The sequence below is a fragment of the Lissotriton helveticus genome, chromosome 3_1 (assembly GCF_964261635.1).
Source record: "Lissotriton helveticus chromosome 3_1, aLisHel1.1, whole genome shotgun sequence".
NCBI lineage: Eukaryota > Metazoa > Chordata > Amphibia > Caudata > Salamandridae > Lissotriton > Lissotriton helveticus.
This window is the reverse complement of record NC_136061.1, coordinates 688,541,863-688,561,221: the sequence shown is the minus strand read 5'-3', so window position 1 is coordinate 688,561,221 and position 19,359 is coordinate 688,541,863. Positions and strand designations below refer to the sequence as shown.

The following is a 19,359-nucleotide window of genomic DNA, read 5'->3' as shown; positions in this document are numbered from 1 at the left end:
TCAACCAACACCGAAGACTCCCTCAGCATGGCTGAACACCTACACTTCCAGATCCATGTCAATCACAACACCACCCTCAGAGAAACCCTCGTCTACCGACCCCCGGACCCTGTCCACATTTCAGCGAATCCATCGCCGACCTCATCAGCACACACGCCCTTGCCTCCACAGACTACATCCTACTCGGAGACCTGAACTTCCACCCCGTGAACACCAACAATAGTAACACCACAACCGTGTTCGACAACCTCGGATTCAAACAGCTCGTCATAACATCTACCCACTCCGCCGGACACACGCTTGACCCCATCTTCTCCGCCAGCAACCACGTCACCTTCAGCCACACCACCGAACTCCACTGGACCGACCACCACTGCATCCATTTTTCCTTCGAGACACACACCGCGCACAACCAACCGCAAAGGATCCCACACCGCAGGTGGAAAAAAGTCACCAAAGACCAGCTCATCACCACACTCACCCGAAAGCACCCACCGAGCCCTCTGAGACAGACGCAGCAGCCCACAACTTCAGACAATGGATCGACGACTGTGCTAACACCCTCACCCCAACCAGGAACCCTTCAACAAGCGCAACAACACAAGAGCCATCTGGTTCAACGACGACCCCCAGAACTCCAAGCACACCTCCCGAAGACTCGAGAAGCAGTGGCGCAAGGAGCAGATACCAGACAACCATGCAGCCCTCACGAATGCCAGACACAAACACCACCAACTCATCCGATCCCCCAAAAAAACCTCCTTCAAGGAACGCATCAACATCAACAGTCACAATAGCAAAGAGCTCTTCAACATCGTGAAAGAACTCGCCTCTCCCAGCTCCAGCTCCAACGACATCCCACCGTCACAAGAACTCGGGGACTCCCTTGCCACCTTCTTCCACCGCAAGATCGCAGATATCCACAGCAGCTTCGACACCCAGACACCAACAGATGCCGACACCCCTGACTCAACACCCGCCAAACACACCGACCTCCTGCTCTCCTGGAACCACGTCAATGACGAAGACACCATCAAAATCATGAACACCGTGCCCTCTGGCTCACCTTCCGACCCCTGCCCCCCCCACATCTTCAACAAGGCAAGCTCCATCATCGCACCCCAACTCCGAAAAATCATCAACAGCTCCTTCGAGACCGCCACCTTCCAGGATAGCTGGAAACACGCTGAGATCAATGCCCTACTGAAGAACTCTAAGGCAGACCCAAAGGAGCTCAAGAACTTCCGACCAATCTCCCTGCTCTCGTTCCCAGCAAAAGCCATTGAAAAGACAGCCAACAGACCACTAACCCGCTTCCTGGAGAACAACTTCCTGGACCACTCCCAATCCGGATTCCGCAGCAACCACAGCACCGAAACCGCCCTCATCGCTGCCATTGACGACATCAGAACCATACTGGACAAAGGCGAAACTGCTGCCCTCATCCTCCTGAACCTCTCGGCCGTGCTTCGACACCATCTGCCACCGCACCTAGTGCACACGCCTCGGGGACACCGGAATCCGAGACAAATCCCTGGACTGGATCACCTCCTTCCTCACCAGCAGAACCCAGAGAGTCCGCCTCCCACCCTTCCAATCCAAAGCCACCACGATCACCTGCGGCGTACCCCAAGGATCATCCCTCAGCCCAACCCTTTTCAACATCTACTTGGCCCCTCTCGCCAACATTGACCACACCACCTCAACATAGTCTCCTACGCCGACAACACCCAGCTGATCCTCTCCCTCACCAAGGACCCGGCCACCGCCAAATCCAACCTCCATGAGCGAATGAAGACTGTGGAAGACTGGATGAAGACCTGCTGGCTGAAACTGAACTCGGACAAGACAGAGGTCCTCATCCTCGGATCCACCCCTTCCACATGGGACGACTCCTGGTGGCCGGCCACGCTAGGAGCTGCACCGACACCCACCAACCACCCACACAACTTTGGTTTCACACTGGACTCCACGCTCCCTATGACCCGGCAAGTCAACGCCGTTTCCTCCTCCTGCTTCAACACCCTCTGCATGCTTCGAAAGATCTACAGATGGATCCCCACCGAAACCAGAAGGACGGTCACCCAAGCACTTGTCAGCAGCAGGCTGGATTACGGCAATGCCCCCTATGCAGGAACCAAGGCCACACTCCAGAAGAGACTCCAACGCATACAAAACGCCTCTGCACGCCTCATCCTCGTACTCCCTCACCACAGCCACATCACCACACACCTGAGTGACCTACACTGGCTCCCTGTCATCATGAGGATTACCTTCAAGATCCTCGCCCACGCCCACAAAGCACTCCACACCAGAAGACCAGCATACCTTAATGAACGACTGTCCTTTTACACCCCCAACCACCAGCTTTGCTCCTCCGACTTTGCCCTCGCCACCATCTCATGCAGCCGTCGAATGACCACCGGCAGCAGATCATTCTCCCACTTCACCGCCAGGACGTGGAACACCCTCCCTGCCCACCCAGGATCTGCTAACCTTCAGGAGACTCCTCGAGACCTGGCTGTTCGACCAGTAGCTGCTCCCTCCATCCCCTAGCGCCTTGAGACTCTCACGGGTGAGTAGCACGCTCTATAAATGGCTTGATTGATTGATTGATTGATTGATTGATTGATCCTCACTTTCCTCAGCATCTCATGCTGGTTCCATCCACTTAAACATAGAAGGGGAAGCTGTAGATAGAGGGTACAGCATGCTCAGATTTGATGATGGAACAACTGGCTATTGATATAAAATCTCTAGAGGTGGAGAGAGAAAGGAATAATTGATTTGGTGTTAGATCCCCATGGTGGCAGCACTAGAGACTCCATAGTCAGGGAGGAACACTTTGACACTAGGAATCTTAGCAGGATAGTCCCTCTTTACAAATCTGGGTATGACAGCCACAAGTGGGTTATTGCAACTTAGAGGGTCCTTGAAGTCTGAGAGGTCCTCTCAAGCAATGGGCCCAGTGGCTCTCCTTTGCAGAAAAAGGCAGAAACAAACTTTTCGCAGTTAGAGAGGAGGATGCAGACAACTACCTAACAATTGGGAAAGAAGGCAAACAAATGTGTTCTCACCAGGGCGAGCAATAAGTCTCATAGTGGGGGTGACCAGAAGAAAAATAATAATTATAAGTCCCTAGAAAAGAATAGTGAGAAACCTAAATATAAAGACAACTAGAAAGAGTATTCTTCAGGCCCACAAACAACTTCTTCTGGGGGTGGGTCCTAATCCTCCTCTTCCTCTAATAATATTAATATATATAATATTAAGAAGAAACCTTGATGCTTTGCGTGTAAAACTACGGGACAGAACCTATCTGATGCTATTTGTCCTAAGAAAGGCACCAATACTGCTACTACTTTCCCGTGTCCCTACCTGTCGCACTAGTAGTAGTGCTACATACAGGGATGTAGCTGGGTTCACGTTTAGTACTACAGTGGGCTCTGGCCTCATCAAAGTGACCACTGAGGCTGTCCTGATATCATTGGGTGGCATTGACCTTGCCACTCGGGCTGCCTGGCCTCCTAGCATGAGGAAATACAGGGAGCATCCCCTCATTAATGGTATTGAAGCAGAAACTTACAAGGACATAGGTGCCAGTGTCACCATGGTGGCTGAAAGCTGGTGTCACCTGAGCAGATCTTACTTGGGCCCACTTACCAAGTAACCATATCACAAGTGCCACCCCATGGCAGTGGTTAATCTTAGCTGGAGAGGGGGGGGTTACTGGCCCTTAAAAGGTTGTCGTATCCTCGAGCATTCCTGTAGCGTGTCTAATGGGCAATGATTTGGAGACTTGAGCATGGGCTGAAGTGGAATTAAGGACTCGTGCAGCTATACTTTGTATCTCTGACAGTGTTTTTGTGGCAACTAGAGCACAGGTCAAGAAACAGGGAAATCAAGAAGCAGTGGAGCCTGAAATAATGGCCCAGACTGCTACCAAGAAGAGAGGTAGGAATGGTAAAAATTATCCTCCCCCTTGAGATCAGTCTCCTGAGGGAGATAATTTTGCCCCTTTTGAAGAAACTGCCCCAGGAGAGCTTGGGCTTGACACAGCAGAGTTTTTGGCAAAAGGGGGACTGTCAAGAGATGAACTGAGTCTGGAGCTGAAATCCTGTCCCTCTCCTGAGAGCCTCAGGCAGCCAGCAGCTGCAAAGTCAGGGGATGTCAGTGGGACCCATAAGGTCTACTGGGAAGATGGGCTCCTTTATTCTGAGGCTAGGGCCACTAAGCCTGGTGCCACCAGGAGGTTGGTTGTTGCTCAGAAGTTTAGGGAATTCCTTTTAACCCTGGCACATGAAATACCCCTTGTTGGACATTGTTGGCAAAAAAATACTTGTGACATGCTTGTTCCACACTTTTACTGACCCCACATGGCTGAAGACACCAAGGAGTTGTGTAGCTCCTGTGTCACCTGCCAAGCCAGTGGCAAGTTGAGTATCACTACAATGACCCCCTTAACTCCACTTCAAGTGGTTGGGGTTCACTTTGAGAGGGTAGGGATTGACATAGTTGGTTCCATAGACCCTCCAACTGCCTCTGGGAACACTTACATACCTTGGTGGTCGTGCACCTTTCCACTAGATACCCAGAAGCTATTCCCCGTAAGACCACTACAGCTCCTCCAGTGGCCAAAGCCTTCTTAGGAATGTGTTAGAGTTGATTTTCCTATAGAGGTGATGTCAGACAGAGATGCAAACTTCATGTCTGGCTACCTGAAAGCTATGTGAAAAGAGAGTGAGTGAATTATAAATTTCCCACACCTTACCATCCAGAGTCCAGTAGATCCCTAGAAGGTTTACATAGGCTAAAGTAGCTAATACTAATGTACTATTTTGTAGTAGGGTGGGCGAGCAGTTAGGCTTATCAGAGGGCTGTGTTAAACATTTGATGTACACACTCAGGCAAGAAATGATTACACACACTCAATGACTAAATCCGAAGCCAATTGTTCGTAAAAATATTACTTTTTGTATCTATATTTCGTAGAAACAAAGATACTTTGTTGCAGTTTAAATAAGTCTTGCAATATCACAGTTTTTCAGTATAAAAAGTGGACACTGGGTGCATTTTTCAAACAGTTCAATGTTGACCTATTGAAAGAAAATAATAATGCAACTTCACAGGTAAGTATGCGACTTACAAATCCAGTCTTCGAGTTTTAGGATCAACACTGGCCAAGGGTCAAGTAAGTTTAGAGTCTGCACCACCGGTGGCCCTGGGCGGCCCGATGCAGAGGTCAAAGTTGGTCACTTGGGCCCAATGTTAATCAATGGAGACGTGGTGCACTCAAAGAGGTGCCGGTTTAAGGTGTATAAAATCTGAGTTGGGTGTCAATCTATAGGGGTTTAGACTAGCACTGGGGGGCCATGAGGCAGCACTCCCTCAGCGGCACAGAGGCTGGGTGCAGAGTGCCAACACAGGGTCGGGCGCCCAATGCAAATCAATGGAGAACAACAATTTCGAACTAAGGCTGCAGGCTCGGTTCAGTCACCGGGACAAAGGGAATTGGTGCCTCTGATTCTAAGTTGGGGTGCTGAGGAACTCCGGAACCCCGTTGGTTGAGCTCCCCAAGGCCTGGGGGCTGCGGGTGCAGAGGTGTCTTTGGACGTCACAAAAGTCTTACCAGAGTGGTTGGGAGACCCTTCTTGATGAGGCCTCAAACCTGGTCATGGTGTCCAGGAGAGGTCATTCTGGGGGTGGGACCTCTGGGGAATGTTTTTGAGACTGGTGGGCCACCTTGACTTGGGCCGGAGGCACCTGGTACAGAAGTGGGTCTGTAGGTCTGATTGTGCGGTTCAGCAGGGCACTGGAGTTCTTGTTGTTCATTTCTTTGTGGACAGGGCCACTTTCCTTGGGAATTCTTGGTCTTTGGAGAAGGCAGGCAGTCCTCCCAAGGTTTTGGAGGTCACTTGGCCCGCAGGAGGAGCCACTTTTTGGAGCAGGTTTCTTCAAAGGCTGTAGACCGGCCTGTAGGGCAGGGGCCAAGTCAGTTGTCATCTGGAGTCCTCACTGCTAATATGTCTCTTCGGTCCTTCTTATTATTTAAGTCACCAGGAATCTAAGGATTAAGGTTCGGGTGCCCCTAAATACTCAATTTAGAGGCGTTACAGGTGCTGAAAGGTAGAAGGCAATGGACTACTTACCTTTAAGGTGACTAAACCCTTTGAATGTCCACCCTCTTTGTGGAGGGAGCATACCCCTAATTCTATTGGCTGAAATCCTCACAAACAATATGGGGGATTTTCAAAGGTGTGGATCACTTCACTTCAGGCCACCTTAGCGGTGGTCCTGGCTTAGAGGGAAACACCTCTCCTGCCTATCTTGCCGCCAGAAGTGTGGCTTGGTCCGTGGGAGGGCGGGGGCATCTCCACTAGCTGTAGAGGCGCTGACTAGCATAACAAAGGGTAGGAAGCCTTTGAGGCTCACCATCCTTGAATGCCGTTCCTACTTGGGGTAGGTGTGAAGCATCTCCACCTAAAGCAGACTTTGTTTCTGACCCACGAGAACACAAGGCTCCCACCACAGATGTCAGAAACATTTCTGGAAGTGGCACTCTGGTGCCACACACTAGTAGTTCTGGTAGGTTTTCAGGGGTGCCCTCTGAGTGTATTTAATAATGAATCCACCTCTGGCATCAGTGTGGGCTCATTAATCTGAGATGTTTGCTACCAAACATCTTGGTATACGGTGAAGCCATCATGGAGCTGTGGAACTCGTATTGACAAGTTCCCAGTCCATGTACTCAGTATGGCCTCACTATGCACTTATAATGTCTAATAATGGACGTAGACACCATAGGGGCATGTCTGCTCATGCAGTTATGCCCTCACAAAAGGCCAGTGCACCCTGTAAGGCCTGCTGTAGGTGTGACTTACAGTGCTAGCAGGCCTGGCACATAAAGATTTGGACCACAACACACACGCTACAGTGGCAGTGTGCATGTGTTTGGTGAGGGGTCTCTTAGGGTGGGATAATACATGCTGCAGCCCTTAGAGACCCTCTCTGGTCACAATGCCTTTTACAAGGAGCTTATAAGTAGGCCAGAGGTGTGCCAATTGTGGAAACAAAGGTACAGTTTTTGGAAAGGACACAGGCACTGGGACCCTGGTTATCAGGGACCCATGCGCATTAAGTCAAAGTTGTATCGGAGTCAAGCAAAAAGAGGGGGTACTGCAACAAAATCCCCCTTTCCTACAGGATCAATAGCGTCATTCTTTCCTTTGGTGCCAGAGAGAGCTTGAGAATTTGTTATGTTTAAAATCATTTTGAAAATAGGTACCCTATTTGAAATTATGTGGGCTTCAGAACGTTCATTTTTAAGATACCCCTGTCACCAGGTGGGGCCCTAAATATATTTTTGTTTTCAATGCCTGGACTGCCAGTTACTACTTAGAGTGTCACACTTTAAGATATAAATAGTCTTGTACACCCATGAACTGTTTCCACAACACTGGCTATGTAACGTCTTCATAGGTCTCGCACACACTTTTGAATTCGTATGACTTACTTTTTGTTCAAAAATAAACTTGTTTTTATACGGGGCTTGCTCCCACAGCTTTGTTTCATTGTAGTGCTGTAAATAGTAGGTGTTATTACCCACTATAATGGTACTCAATTTATTGATGCCTAACATATAACGTGCCGAGCTGGATTTCGTGGGGTTGACTTGTGGCGAGCAGGTCACACACACACAGATCTCAGCAGGTAACATTAACAAAGACATCATGATGTTTCATCAGCACATGGCTCTCAGTATTTGAATTATGTGATAGGTGTAAGAAGGTGGTACCAAAAAACTGTAAGTAGTGTTTGTGGGTCTAACATGACATAAGAAACTGTGAATCCCGTCTGTGTATGTGATCTCAAAAGTTAGTTAGGAGAGAATTGTAACGATTGTTCAAACACAGGATTATATTTGCTGTCAGAACACCCAAAGTGATGAATAGGTCTGTTCTCTCCATTAATCTGATAGCATCTGCTGCAGGACAGGCACTAGAAAAATGATCATGGTTAGAGCAAGTATGGGCCATCTTACAAAGACACTCTAATGAAATTAATATAGAGACTTATTCTCCAAACTTGGATGTCTCTCTTGAGCCTGATCTTTATAAAATTGATTCTACCATCTCAGTTGGTCTGGTTTGATTCTTTTGATGTAGACTATTTCGGCACGATAATTCAAATGATTGAACAGTGAGCTTTATTGACGCTCTGCTCGCCTTTAGCACTGTGAAAATCAATGACTGTAGCATCAAAGGTATTGGAGAGATGAAGGACGCCAGTCTGACCTACTTTTGAACACTTTGGGCCATAAGTAGGTAATCCCTATTTACCGATTCTTAAATACCGAATTTTACTGATTCGGTATTTAAGAATCGGTAAATAGCATGTAGGTAATAATTCGGTAAAATTTACCGAATCGGTAATATTCGGTATTACCGAATCGGTATTTACCGATTTGGTAATTCCCATTCATTCCTATGGGCCTGGAGGCCCATAGGAATGAATAGGAAGCCATTCACTATTACTGATTCGGTAAATACCGAATCGGTAATAGGGGGAACATATTCAAGGGTGGCAGGATGTCACATTTACACCCTGTTGCACCCCTGAATCGTGCAAGCACATGGCACATGGCACTGAAAAAAATGCAAAAAAATGCTTTTTCATGGGTATTCGGTATTTACCACCAACTTATAGTTGGTGGTAAATAACGAATCCTGAATGCAAAAATGCACTCACTTGAGTGCCTCCTAAATAGGATTTTAGGATTCGTTAATTTACAGATTCGGTATTTTAAGAATTCGGTAATTTACCGAATCCTTAAATTACCGATTCGGTAAATTACCGAATCCTTGAAACCTGCCTCCTACATCTCAAATCCCTAAATACCGGTCGGTAACGGTGAAATTTACCGAATTTCACCGTTACCGACCGGTATTGCCCCACCTACATATGACCCTTTGTATCTAACTCTTCTGACTATCTGCCTTAAAAATGGTATTACTGACAAGTGATTTGTTTTCCACACCTCATGGCATTCACACGTCTGGGTTCTTGCATGCATTTCTTCAGGTAAAGATTGCGATGAGACCTTAACTCTCCGGCCAAATGCTAGCCAAAATTTAGTATCTCAGATCTACTTTTGATCCGAAGCCCAATATGAGAACATTGATTTTATTCTCCATTTAGAAAATACAATTTAGAGGCAGCTTTGCTTTTAGAACATTTCACCTTAGGTATTTGATCGTATCTGTGGGTCTGTGGAAGCTAATGGATCGTACCTCTAAAGCTGTTTTTTTATTTACTCTGATAAAAAGTACCAAACCCTGCAGTTAATGATCTTGCTATGTAAGAAAGATTGGATACAGATCTCTACGGAGAAGCCTCAAGTCACCCAATAATATCCTTATCTATGGAGACATGAATGTGTTTTTCGGTATTATAAGAACTAATCATTCTTTGACGGGGACATTTAAGACCTTTGTACTCTGGTAACAATTTGGCCATGTTTTGTGTGATGTACAAATCTGGGTGATGACCTGTTGGAAAGTTCAAAGCTTTGATTCCGCTTGACGATCAGAGAAACTTATTTTTCTTCATTTGTTTTAAGGTTGTCAGGAAAGCCTTGATGTGAGAGGGTCTTCTCAGTGAATGTAGAATAACGTCCACGTTAGCCTGAATGGCTTCTCAGGCCATCATACTTCTGTAGAGTTGTAGTCCTCTTTTTTTCATCCGCCTTCAATGTAAGACTGTATGTAAAAGTCGCCTCACAGCCAAACTTTTTCTCTCAGCAATTTCCAGTGATAACGAAGATTTTGGTAGCACAGTTCAGTATGGGAGAAACGGCCCCATATTTGGAGGGTGTGGAAAAGCGAACTGAATACTATATTCCGAACGCACTTAGTGCATTTTCTTCCACCTTCTTTTGTCATGAAAGTGTAGGAAGCCGAAAACGGATAATGAGGAGTACAGTATATATATTTTTTTCAGTAACGTGGATGTCTTTCCCAAATGAATTAGTGTACATGTTCTGATAGAAATAAAGAGCCATCGTTTTTAGTATTTAATTATCATTGTCTTTACACATATACACAGCCAATTATTTTTATGGTCTTAGACCTTAACAATTTCACTTGGATGTTAGAAGAGAAGATAGTAGTTGGTATGTCAGCAATGGCATGTTGTTGATGTGGGATAGGTAATGGTGGGCTTCAGTTCTTGTAGACTCATGTTTTTGGAGTGGAACCTGAGAAGCAGCGTGATGGAAATTATGTCTTCTTGAACTGACGGGTTCTGAAGTGGAGCTTTAATGATCAGTGGAGAGGTCTACTTGCTTCTGCAGCGGAGCAACAAAGCATCTCAGTACATGGCAATAGGGTGTCTTCTGAGACCTCTAACCTCCTCTGTTGCTTCACTGCAAGGTGTTTTTTGTTCTAACAAGCTTTAAGATTTTGCTGGTTCGAATCCTTGCTAGATATGTTTTTTTAACGAATGCAGACTTGGTATTAAGAATGTAATTTTGTTTAGTTCCTTCATGTTTTAGACACTCTGTGATGGTGAGTGATTTGAACTTTTTTGCATCTGTGTTCCAGAGAGCGTATGAGTAGGTGTGCTTTATACTATTGACTCTCAGAAAAGTCCTTTCAAGCAGCCAGAGCTATTCATACAAACACGTACTCCATTTACCATTGTTGTATTAATCATGTTCTTCTAACCATTGACACCAGAGCTTTTGATGCACATGATTCCATAAGCTATTTACCAATCTACGTTGAATAATATATTTTGGGTTTAGGCAGTTACTGTGTGCTAACGTTTTGACTTAAAGCTCTTGAATTTAAATGTCTCCTTAAAATATAAACTTGACTTTAATCTCAATCGCATACAGTTATTATGAAGCAATTTGCATTTTTTTTCCACACAGGACTAAATTCCTCCATTTTTCTTCAATCAAGTGAGACACAATTTTTTGCCAGACTTCAGGATGTAATCGTGACAGATGTTGACCCAAAAACGATTCATAAGAAGGTATTGGTCTGTTTACCTTTCCCTGTCAATTCTGAAGGTACAGTATGAAAATAATTGGATTGAAATCTGGGCTCCCTTCTTGGGTATGTTTTCCATGTGTGCAGAATTGAGAAGTCTGATAGAGACTTCTAGATGCAGATTCCTTACCTTTGAATTTCCTAGGCATATCTGTAAACTTTTGCTTGAGCAATACCCCTTGCACACGCTTTCGTATTGCTCCATTCAGCTCCACGTGATGTCGACATTGGTAGCGTAAGTTAGGATGTCGCTGTCACCTATATAGGCCTCACCCAGGAGCACATACGTCAGGTTTTTTTTCTACACCTGCTAAGCACCAATCCTGGAAGAGCTACCCCTCTGTTGTTTTTTGACAGGCCTTTTCTTGACTTTTGTTGACTTCGAAATTATTTCCAACTTTGTGTGCGAGGATGTGTTAGAGGAAGACAGGGTGTTAGCCGTGCGGTGTCTGTCACTGCATGATGTCAGTTACCGACCCCAACCTCTTCTGTCTCTAGTGTCTCGAGCACAGCCACAATTCGAAGTTGTGGTCAGACTGTCGGGCTACTGCTCTGTAGACCTTGCAGGAGCGGGCTATGAAGATCTTTGTGGCCTGGCATTCGACACGACCAGCGAACTCTGCGGTGGTCTGTCCCGATCGAAGAAGAGGAGGTCTTGGGACCACCTCCGGAGCCCCAAGTAGTCTTTGACCCAATCAACGTCTTCTGGACACTCAGGGAAGAGGCACAAGAAGATAAGAAGTTCAGGTAGACTTCATCTCCTCCTCAACCGTCAACAAACAAGGTAAGGAGCACTGACGCAGTTGTGCCATCACAACCTCCCCCAACGTCGGACCTGAAGTCTCTGCCAACCATGCCCACTGGCGGTGCCAGCGCTATCCTTATCCTCGACGACACAGAGTCGTAAAGGCATTGCTCAATGCCGATTCCGACGCCAAGTGAACCCATGGGTTCTATTTTGTCACCTGAACACTTTGAAGATGTTTTAGGCTCGGGAGAGGAATAGGAATGATCTATGGACCCCTTGGAACACCAGCATGACTCTGCAGAGCAGATGGACTCATGTGGGGAACTTGGAGTAGCCAGTGGACTGGACATTTCTCCAGACACTGGCATGCTCTCTCCGTCAACTGGGGCTATGGAGGTTAAGAGGGCGGCCGAGGTCCTCAGACTAGAGCTGCACTCCGTGCAGATCAGAACTAATCTCCTGACTGAAGTGCTTCAGCATGGGGCTTCCACGTCTGAACCCCATTTTCCATTCAATGAGGCACTAACTGATATCCTTCTAGGCACGTGGTCCAAGCCTAGCACAGGTGCTCCTGTGAATAATACAATTGCACGCCACCATCACCCTGCTCTGGGCGACCTAAAGTTCCTCAGTCAACACCCCACCCCTGCAAGCTTGGTGTTGCAGGCCTCTACATCCCAGGGAGTGTTCCCTTCTGTTAAATTCCATATAGGTACCCCAATATAGGCTCAGGTAACATCGTAACCTTTCACCTATACTCTCCCCTACATTACACACATAACGGTTCCTAGAGACTGACCTTTTACCAAGATACGACACTACACACAGAACACAGGATTTTCGCTGGTAAACGCCTCATACAATATTCATGAGGATTCTTGGACACTCAGCAGCACTACCATCTCCTGTATAATAACTATGTATAAAGTTCATTCCCAACGTCATCTGAAGTCCGACAAGTGGCACAGCAAGGTAGAACCTCTCCTTTGGCTTGGTCTCATACCGGAGGTACCGACGGACAGAGCGGGGCCTCAGTCACCGAGCAGTTGCCGGATGAGGTGAGGGTTACTCCCACAAAATGCTGGGAAAGATTACATACGGACCTACCTGATACCACGGGACATACCAGGTTCTGGTAGGATGGCTCATAACCATTGATGTATACTTTTTCTTAGGAATAATTTTGTTGACAAATTGTGTCAAACAATGTATATATTATTGCAGTTGCATTCCATCTATTTTAGGTCCTGACGAAAGCCGGTCATTGCTACCTTTACGGCTGAAACATGTTGACCTTCCACCTATTGCCAAATGATAGTGATTTTTTCACACTGTCTGGTTGTTTTTAATCTTGACATTCGGACGATTTCTAATAAATATTTTTTTTGTCCTTGTAGTCATTTTTAGTTCATCACACTCACTTTGCACAACACCATCAGTACCATTTGTTTGAGAGCACCTTGGCTAAACCAACTATTGGATAGAAGTCTAGTGTTATACAGCCATTCCATTTCTGGTCTGGGCACACAGATTCCATTCCACTAATTCCCAAATGACGATGCTCCGCCAAAGTGGTGGGCTGATGGGATTTATTCACGGTGCCGCTCGTAGGAGTTTCCTGCATGCTGTTTGCCTTCCGACCCTGCCGGGACTTTGATTGGAGTTTCTGCACGCTGTTTGTCTCCTGACCCTGCCGGGACTTTGACTGTGAATTTCCCTGATTGGGCTTCCTGGAATCGCAGCCTGAGAAGGACCCTGACCACAGGACATAGTGCGGCTGCCGGGACTGCGAGGACCAGCATACCTTCTACCATCGACAGCTGGTGCCTCTTCCCGTGCAAGCCCCACCCTTCTCCACCTTTACTTCACTCCTCGCGGCCCCCGCTGCGCGGGAGCCGCTCGTAGGAGTTTCCTGCATGCTGTTTGCCTTCCGACCCTGCCGGGACTTTGATTGAAGTTTCTGCACGCTGTTTGTCTCCTGACCCTGTCGGGACTTTGACTGTGAATTTCCCTGATTGGGCTTCCTAGAATCGCAGCCTGAGAAGGACCCTGACCACAGGAAATAGTGCGGCACGCCGGGACTGCGAGGACCAGCATACCTTCTACCATCGACAGCTGGTGCCTCTTCCTGTGCAAGCCCCGCCCTTCTCCACCTGTACTTCACTCCTCGCGGCCCCCGCTGCGTGGGTGCCGCTCGTAGGAGTTTCCTGCATGCTGTTTGCCTTCCGACCCTGCCGGGACTTTGATTGGAATTTCTGCACGCTGTTTGTCTCCTGACCCTGCCGGGACTTTGACTGTGAATTTCCCTGATTGGGCTTCCTGGAATCGCAGCCTGAGAACGACCCTGACCACAGGACATAGTGCGGCACGCCAGGACTGCGAGGACCAGCATACCTTCTACCATCGACAGCTGGTGCCTCTTCCCGTGCAAGCCCCGCCCTCCACTTGTGTATTTAAATTAAGTTTATACCGCGCATCGCGGGATGAAGCTCGGGGCTAAGCCCGGGCAAAGGGTGGGCCCTCCTAGGCCCTCACAGGCCAGAGGAGGCTGGGCTGGGCTCCCCCTTTGATGTGCTACCCACGGCGAGGACTGACTGACTGTTATAACATGTACCTGTCTCCAGTAAGCAGACACATCTAAGCTTTTATTTGGCCTTTGTGAGTATTGTTTAATGCATGTTTACAGCTTGGTCTGTGATAACAATAAAGCTTAAGTGTGTTCTGGCTAGGTATTTAGAGCATTAAGTAGGCATCATGACCTCGCTTGTCCCTAAAGAAAAATCCGTAGTGGGTGGAGGAGCAAAACGAGGGACATTAGACAATTATATCATCAGGGCCTTTACAGGAACTGACAGGGAATTCACACTCGCTGAGCGACGGGCCGAGAGACGTCTCTCTGTTGAGCTTATTAAGAACAAACGTTCATCTCTGGGCCCGCTACAGCTAGCCATGTCACCGCATACCAGCACGCATTGCGAAAGTGAGGGTCCTGATACATCTTTCGGAGATAGCATTCCATTACTCCTCCAAGATAGAACCCCTCCACCTGATCCAAATAATGATTCGATCATAAACCTTTCTGCTTTCTCAGGTAACATGACACGAGAGGCAGAAGCCTTGGTAAATACACGGTCACCATTGGTAGAGACTGCTAAAAACGTAACAAAACTCCTAAAAACCCACGACCACAAGGCCCTCCCCCGAAAAAAAGGAGAAAGGGTAGGAGTGGATCACAGAGAAACAAGATCAGTCTTATTGATCCTGCCAAATCTAAGAGCTCCTCATCTGATGCACCTACATTAACATTACCCGCACCAGCTATTCAACCACCCTTCCCAATACTAGAAACATCTGGTACTGATTTATTGGGAAGTATTGAAAAACTGGTTAGATCTCTCTAAATTTTAGAGACAAAAGGGCAGTCAGACATATTTTAGATTGGTTTCCCCTTAATGGCAGTAATGCAATTACAGCCAGTGATTTGCCCTACTTTTATCCCAGAAATCTGATAACCCCTGTTACTAATCCCAGGCCTCTAGCCCATCACCAGGATGATTACATCAGACCCTTATTCCAACATGAGGATAAACACTTTAGGCCCCAATTTGAACATCGAGATGATCGCCTCAGACCTTTACCTCAATATCAGGATGCCTGCTTTAGGTCCTACCCCTACATCAGATCGATCACTATAGACCCTCATTTCAATATCAGAATGATCACTTTAGGCCCCCAGGCTATTATTATCCCTCACTGTGGAATAACCTTCCTACCCAGGAACGCAGGTACAACCACCAACTGACTACAAGACCATTTTTGATCCCCACCCTGAACCGATTTAACATTCTATCAGTAATAGATGATATAGATTGACCAACAGCCACCCCAACTTCTTTGGATAATTGTAACCTGCACACCCTAGACAAGCTGACCGTACCCCAAAAGGTCTCCCTACCTGAGGACTATTGTGGCAGTTTTTCTCGCCCTAGTGATCTTCCTAATAAGGCCCTGGAAAACAGTATCTTGAATGAAGGGCCTTGGAATTTAATACAAGATCTCTCTCCGTCGACTCAAGGTCAAACTGCGAAAACTCAAATTCATTTTAAACAACCGTATCTTCCTCCCAAGGTACAATCATCTAGTAGCTTGATCCTTTCCATTATATTCTGGAACATAGCAGGCCTGCGTCCTAAAGTCGACCAACTTAACTGGCTAGAAACAATTAGAAATCATAATGTAGTATGCTGCCAGGAAACATGGTCGGTGACTGCTATCCATCTTCAGGGGTAGAGATCGTATCACTCTAGTGCACGTCCTTCCCTTTTTGGTAGACCCAAGGGAGGACTATCAGTATATGTATCTAATACCCTTCCACTTAAGGAAATTGTTGAAATAAAATCTGAAGAGAATTATCAGATCCTCAAACTCTCAGTGAACCAAGGGCACACATACTTTTTGGTGAATTTTTATAATAATTTGCCACCACCTGAATTTGTCCAAGTCCTAAATAGGATAACCTCGGTTTTAGATGAGCAACTGAATAGATGATCCTTTTCTTCTTTTAAGTTGATATGGGGTGGAGATTTTAACATTACTTTATGTAAAGAACATAATAAGACAAACTGTGGCATTGTAGATGAAGGTGGGAGACCTCTAGCACATTCCGCTCACTCCAGTACTGGGAACATCCTAAATGAAAAGTTCTTTGCCCTAGGACTGGGATATGCGAATGAATTAGTTGAGCCCTCAATCGACTTCTCCCCCACTTTCCACGGCAGGGGTTGTAACAACATAATTGATTTCATTTTGATCTCCAACTATATGAAGGACCAGCTGCTCACATTTTTAACTGGAGATGATATTAGTAGTGACCATTTCCCCAACAGTGTTACCATTTTAGTGCAGAATGCACGTAATACAACCGGTAATCTTGGGTTATTAAACCGCAAAGCCATAAGCATAGACAAAACAAAACGGCTACTCGGTTAAATGGTCCAAAGTAGATCCGGATGTTATAACAACAAAGGTCATAACCAGAGCCCTTTCTATGCTGGAAACATGTTTAAATTTGCATTTCTCTGCAGAGCAGATTCTGACTGGTTTCATTAATATCACTAAGGTAATTAGCGAGGAGTTGCTTCGTAAGCAAAAGCAGAACTTCTCGCAAGATAAAGGTTGGTTTAATTCTGAATGTCGTAAGGCTCTTTCGACCCTAAAAATAGCCTTGTGCAAACCTGTGAGGGATCAAGTTAAAATTAGGAAGCTGAGAAAGCTTTATAAATTGGTCATGAAAAAAATGTAGGCAAGAAATTAAAAAAGATCTGTGGGTGAAGCTTCATGAGAGCTGTAATAGAAAGGATAGTTTTATGTTTTGGAAAGTGGTTAAATCACACTTCTTGACTGATGTGTACTCTGGCCCCAGTATTGAGGTAGCAATCACAGCAGCGGGATGGGTTTCTCACTTTTCGAAAATATTCTCATCTGAAAGTTTGTACTCAGACGAAAGTGGGGAGGGAGTATTTCCCTACACATCACCCTTCCCTATCGAATTATCTTTCAGTCATGATGAAGTAGTTAATGCCCTGTCATCCTCGAAGTCTGGTAAGGCCCCCGGGCCGGACGGCGTACCTTTGGATATTTATACCCATACGCAGGAGCTCTGGTCGCCGGTACTGACCAGAGTAATTGAAGCTGCTCTAAAAGGGGACCTTATAAAATCTTGGTCAACTTCTACCCTGTTGCCCATTTTCAAGAGGGGAGATCGTAACAATCCTGCATGTTACAGGCCCATTTCCCTCCTGGACTCCCTTGGCAAAGTCGCTGGTCGGCTGATCTAGATAGATTGCGGGTCTGGTCTGAGGCCAATAACATCTTGACAGACTTGCAATATGGCTTCCGGGAGGGCCTGGGCACTGTGGAGCAGGCGCTGAATCTCTCCCTTCTTATTGGGAAATATGTCCAGGCTAAGAAAGGTAACCTCCACTTAGTCTACGTGGATTTGACCGCAGCTTTTGACTGTGTTTCACATTCAAGGCTGTAGTCAATCTTAATAGAACTGGGCGTAGACCCACCGATAATATCCTTCCTACGCGAGCTGTATTCGGAAGCACCGGCCAGGGTTAGATTTGGGGTGAACGGTGAGCTTACCCCCCCCCCCTTTGCAGTCACTAAGGGAGTCAGACAGGGGTGCGTCCTGGCTCCCTTTTTATTTAACCTCTACACGAATGATCTTGAGAAGTCCATGCTAGAGGGGGAGTCAGGACTTACCAGCTATCGCCCGTCATCCCATTCCTGCATTACTATACGGGGCCGACGCGGTGATCATGGCGCGAACTACAATACAACTTCAGATTCTGCTAAATTGCTACTGCAAATTTATGGCCTCATTGGACCTTAAGGTCAATATTAAAAAAACTTTTGCTATACATTTTGGTAAAAAGATAGCCAAGACCAAACTGATATTTATTGAAGAAGCCAAGTTGGACTGTACTAAGACCTACCCATACTTAGGTATTCTATTTGATAACAATTCTTCTTGGAAACAGGCCATTAGTAGTAGGCACCTCTTATTCTTGAGAGCTACTTCTGCCCTTATTGCTTTTACACGTAAACTAGGGAAGCCTCCCCCTAAAGAACTTATGCAAATATATCATGCAAAATGCCATAGTGTAGCTGTTTATGGTGCTGGGGTGTGGGGCCATGTACCCTTGGACATCTTACAGAGGGTAGAGAACAATTTTATTTGTTTTTTGTTGGCCGTCCCGCAGTGCTCTCCAACGTTTGGTTGCCATATCGAACTGGGCATGGATTACATTGCTGATTACATTAAAATTCAGCCAATATTACTATGGCACCGCATTTGGTCAACGGAGCAGTGTAGTTTAACACGTGCATTAATTTCAGACTGTTTGGGCCTAGACAATTGGTCAGATATCCCGTGGCTGTCCTTTGTACAAAACTTTCTTAAGGATTTGGATCTCTACATATTTTAAAGAACCTTCCATTGTATCCACTATTACAAGAAAGACCTTAAAAATGTTATGTTTGTCACATCTAAGGGAATTACGTATAGCCCAAGAAATTAACAAAGTTTCAAATCGACAAATTTTAACTATTCCATGTACTCAGGGCATTCAACCGTATCTCACTTTTTGTCTGACCACTTAAGAAAAATATCTGTTGACCCGGTTCAGGTTCAATATATTTTTTCGTTTGGTTACATTTCCAAAGAAACAAGATTGGTCCACTCCAATTACCCGGTGTCCTTGTGATGGTATTTCTGAACAGTCCACTATCCATGTAATACTGTTCTGCAAATTTTATGAATCACCCCGCAAAAGTTGGATTACTCCAATATTGTTATCCCTGGGTTTGCGAAGATGCCGTCCTGCCCTTATGGCGTTACAACATCTAGAATCAGTATCCAGTGCTAAATGCATTGCTATGTTTCTTAAAATCTCTTTGAAAATTCGCTGCAAACATGATTAATTGTAGTTCCAGTGTTTTAATAATTTTTATAGTTGAAAAATGAAGTGTGTATAGCAATTATGTCTGGTT

General features: G+C 46.0%; 1 protein-coding gene and 1 long non-coding RNA gene across 3 annotated transcripts in view; one reads left to right on the top strand and one right to left on the bottom strand.

Annotated features, from left to right (window-relative positions):
* VPS13C (vacuolar protein sorting 13 homolog C) overlaps window positions 1–19,359 on the top strand; it is a 2,773,485-nt gene that overhangs the window by 944,878 nt on the left and 1,809,248 nt on the right. For both annotated transcript variants that reach the window (XM_078680824.1, XM_078680823.1), the window contains exon 31: window positions 10,934–11,037. In XM_078680824.1, coding sequence (XP_078536950.1) covers window positions 10,934–11,037 — 104 coding nt within the window. The remainder of the gene's footprint in view (window positions 1–10,933; window positions 11,038–19,359) is intronic.
* The window catches only part of LOC144822865 (uncharacterized), a 790,049-nt gene that overhangs the window by 59,469 nt on the left and 711,221 nt on the right, over window positions 1–19,359 (bottom strand). The window lies entirely within an intron of this gene.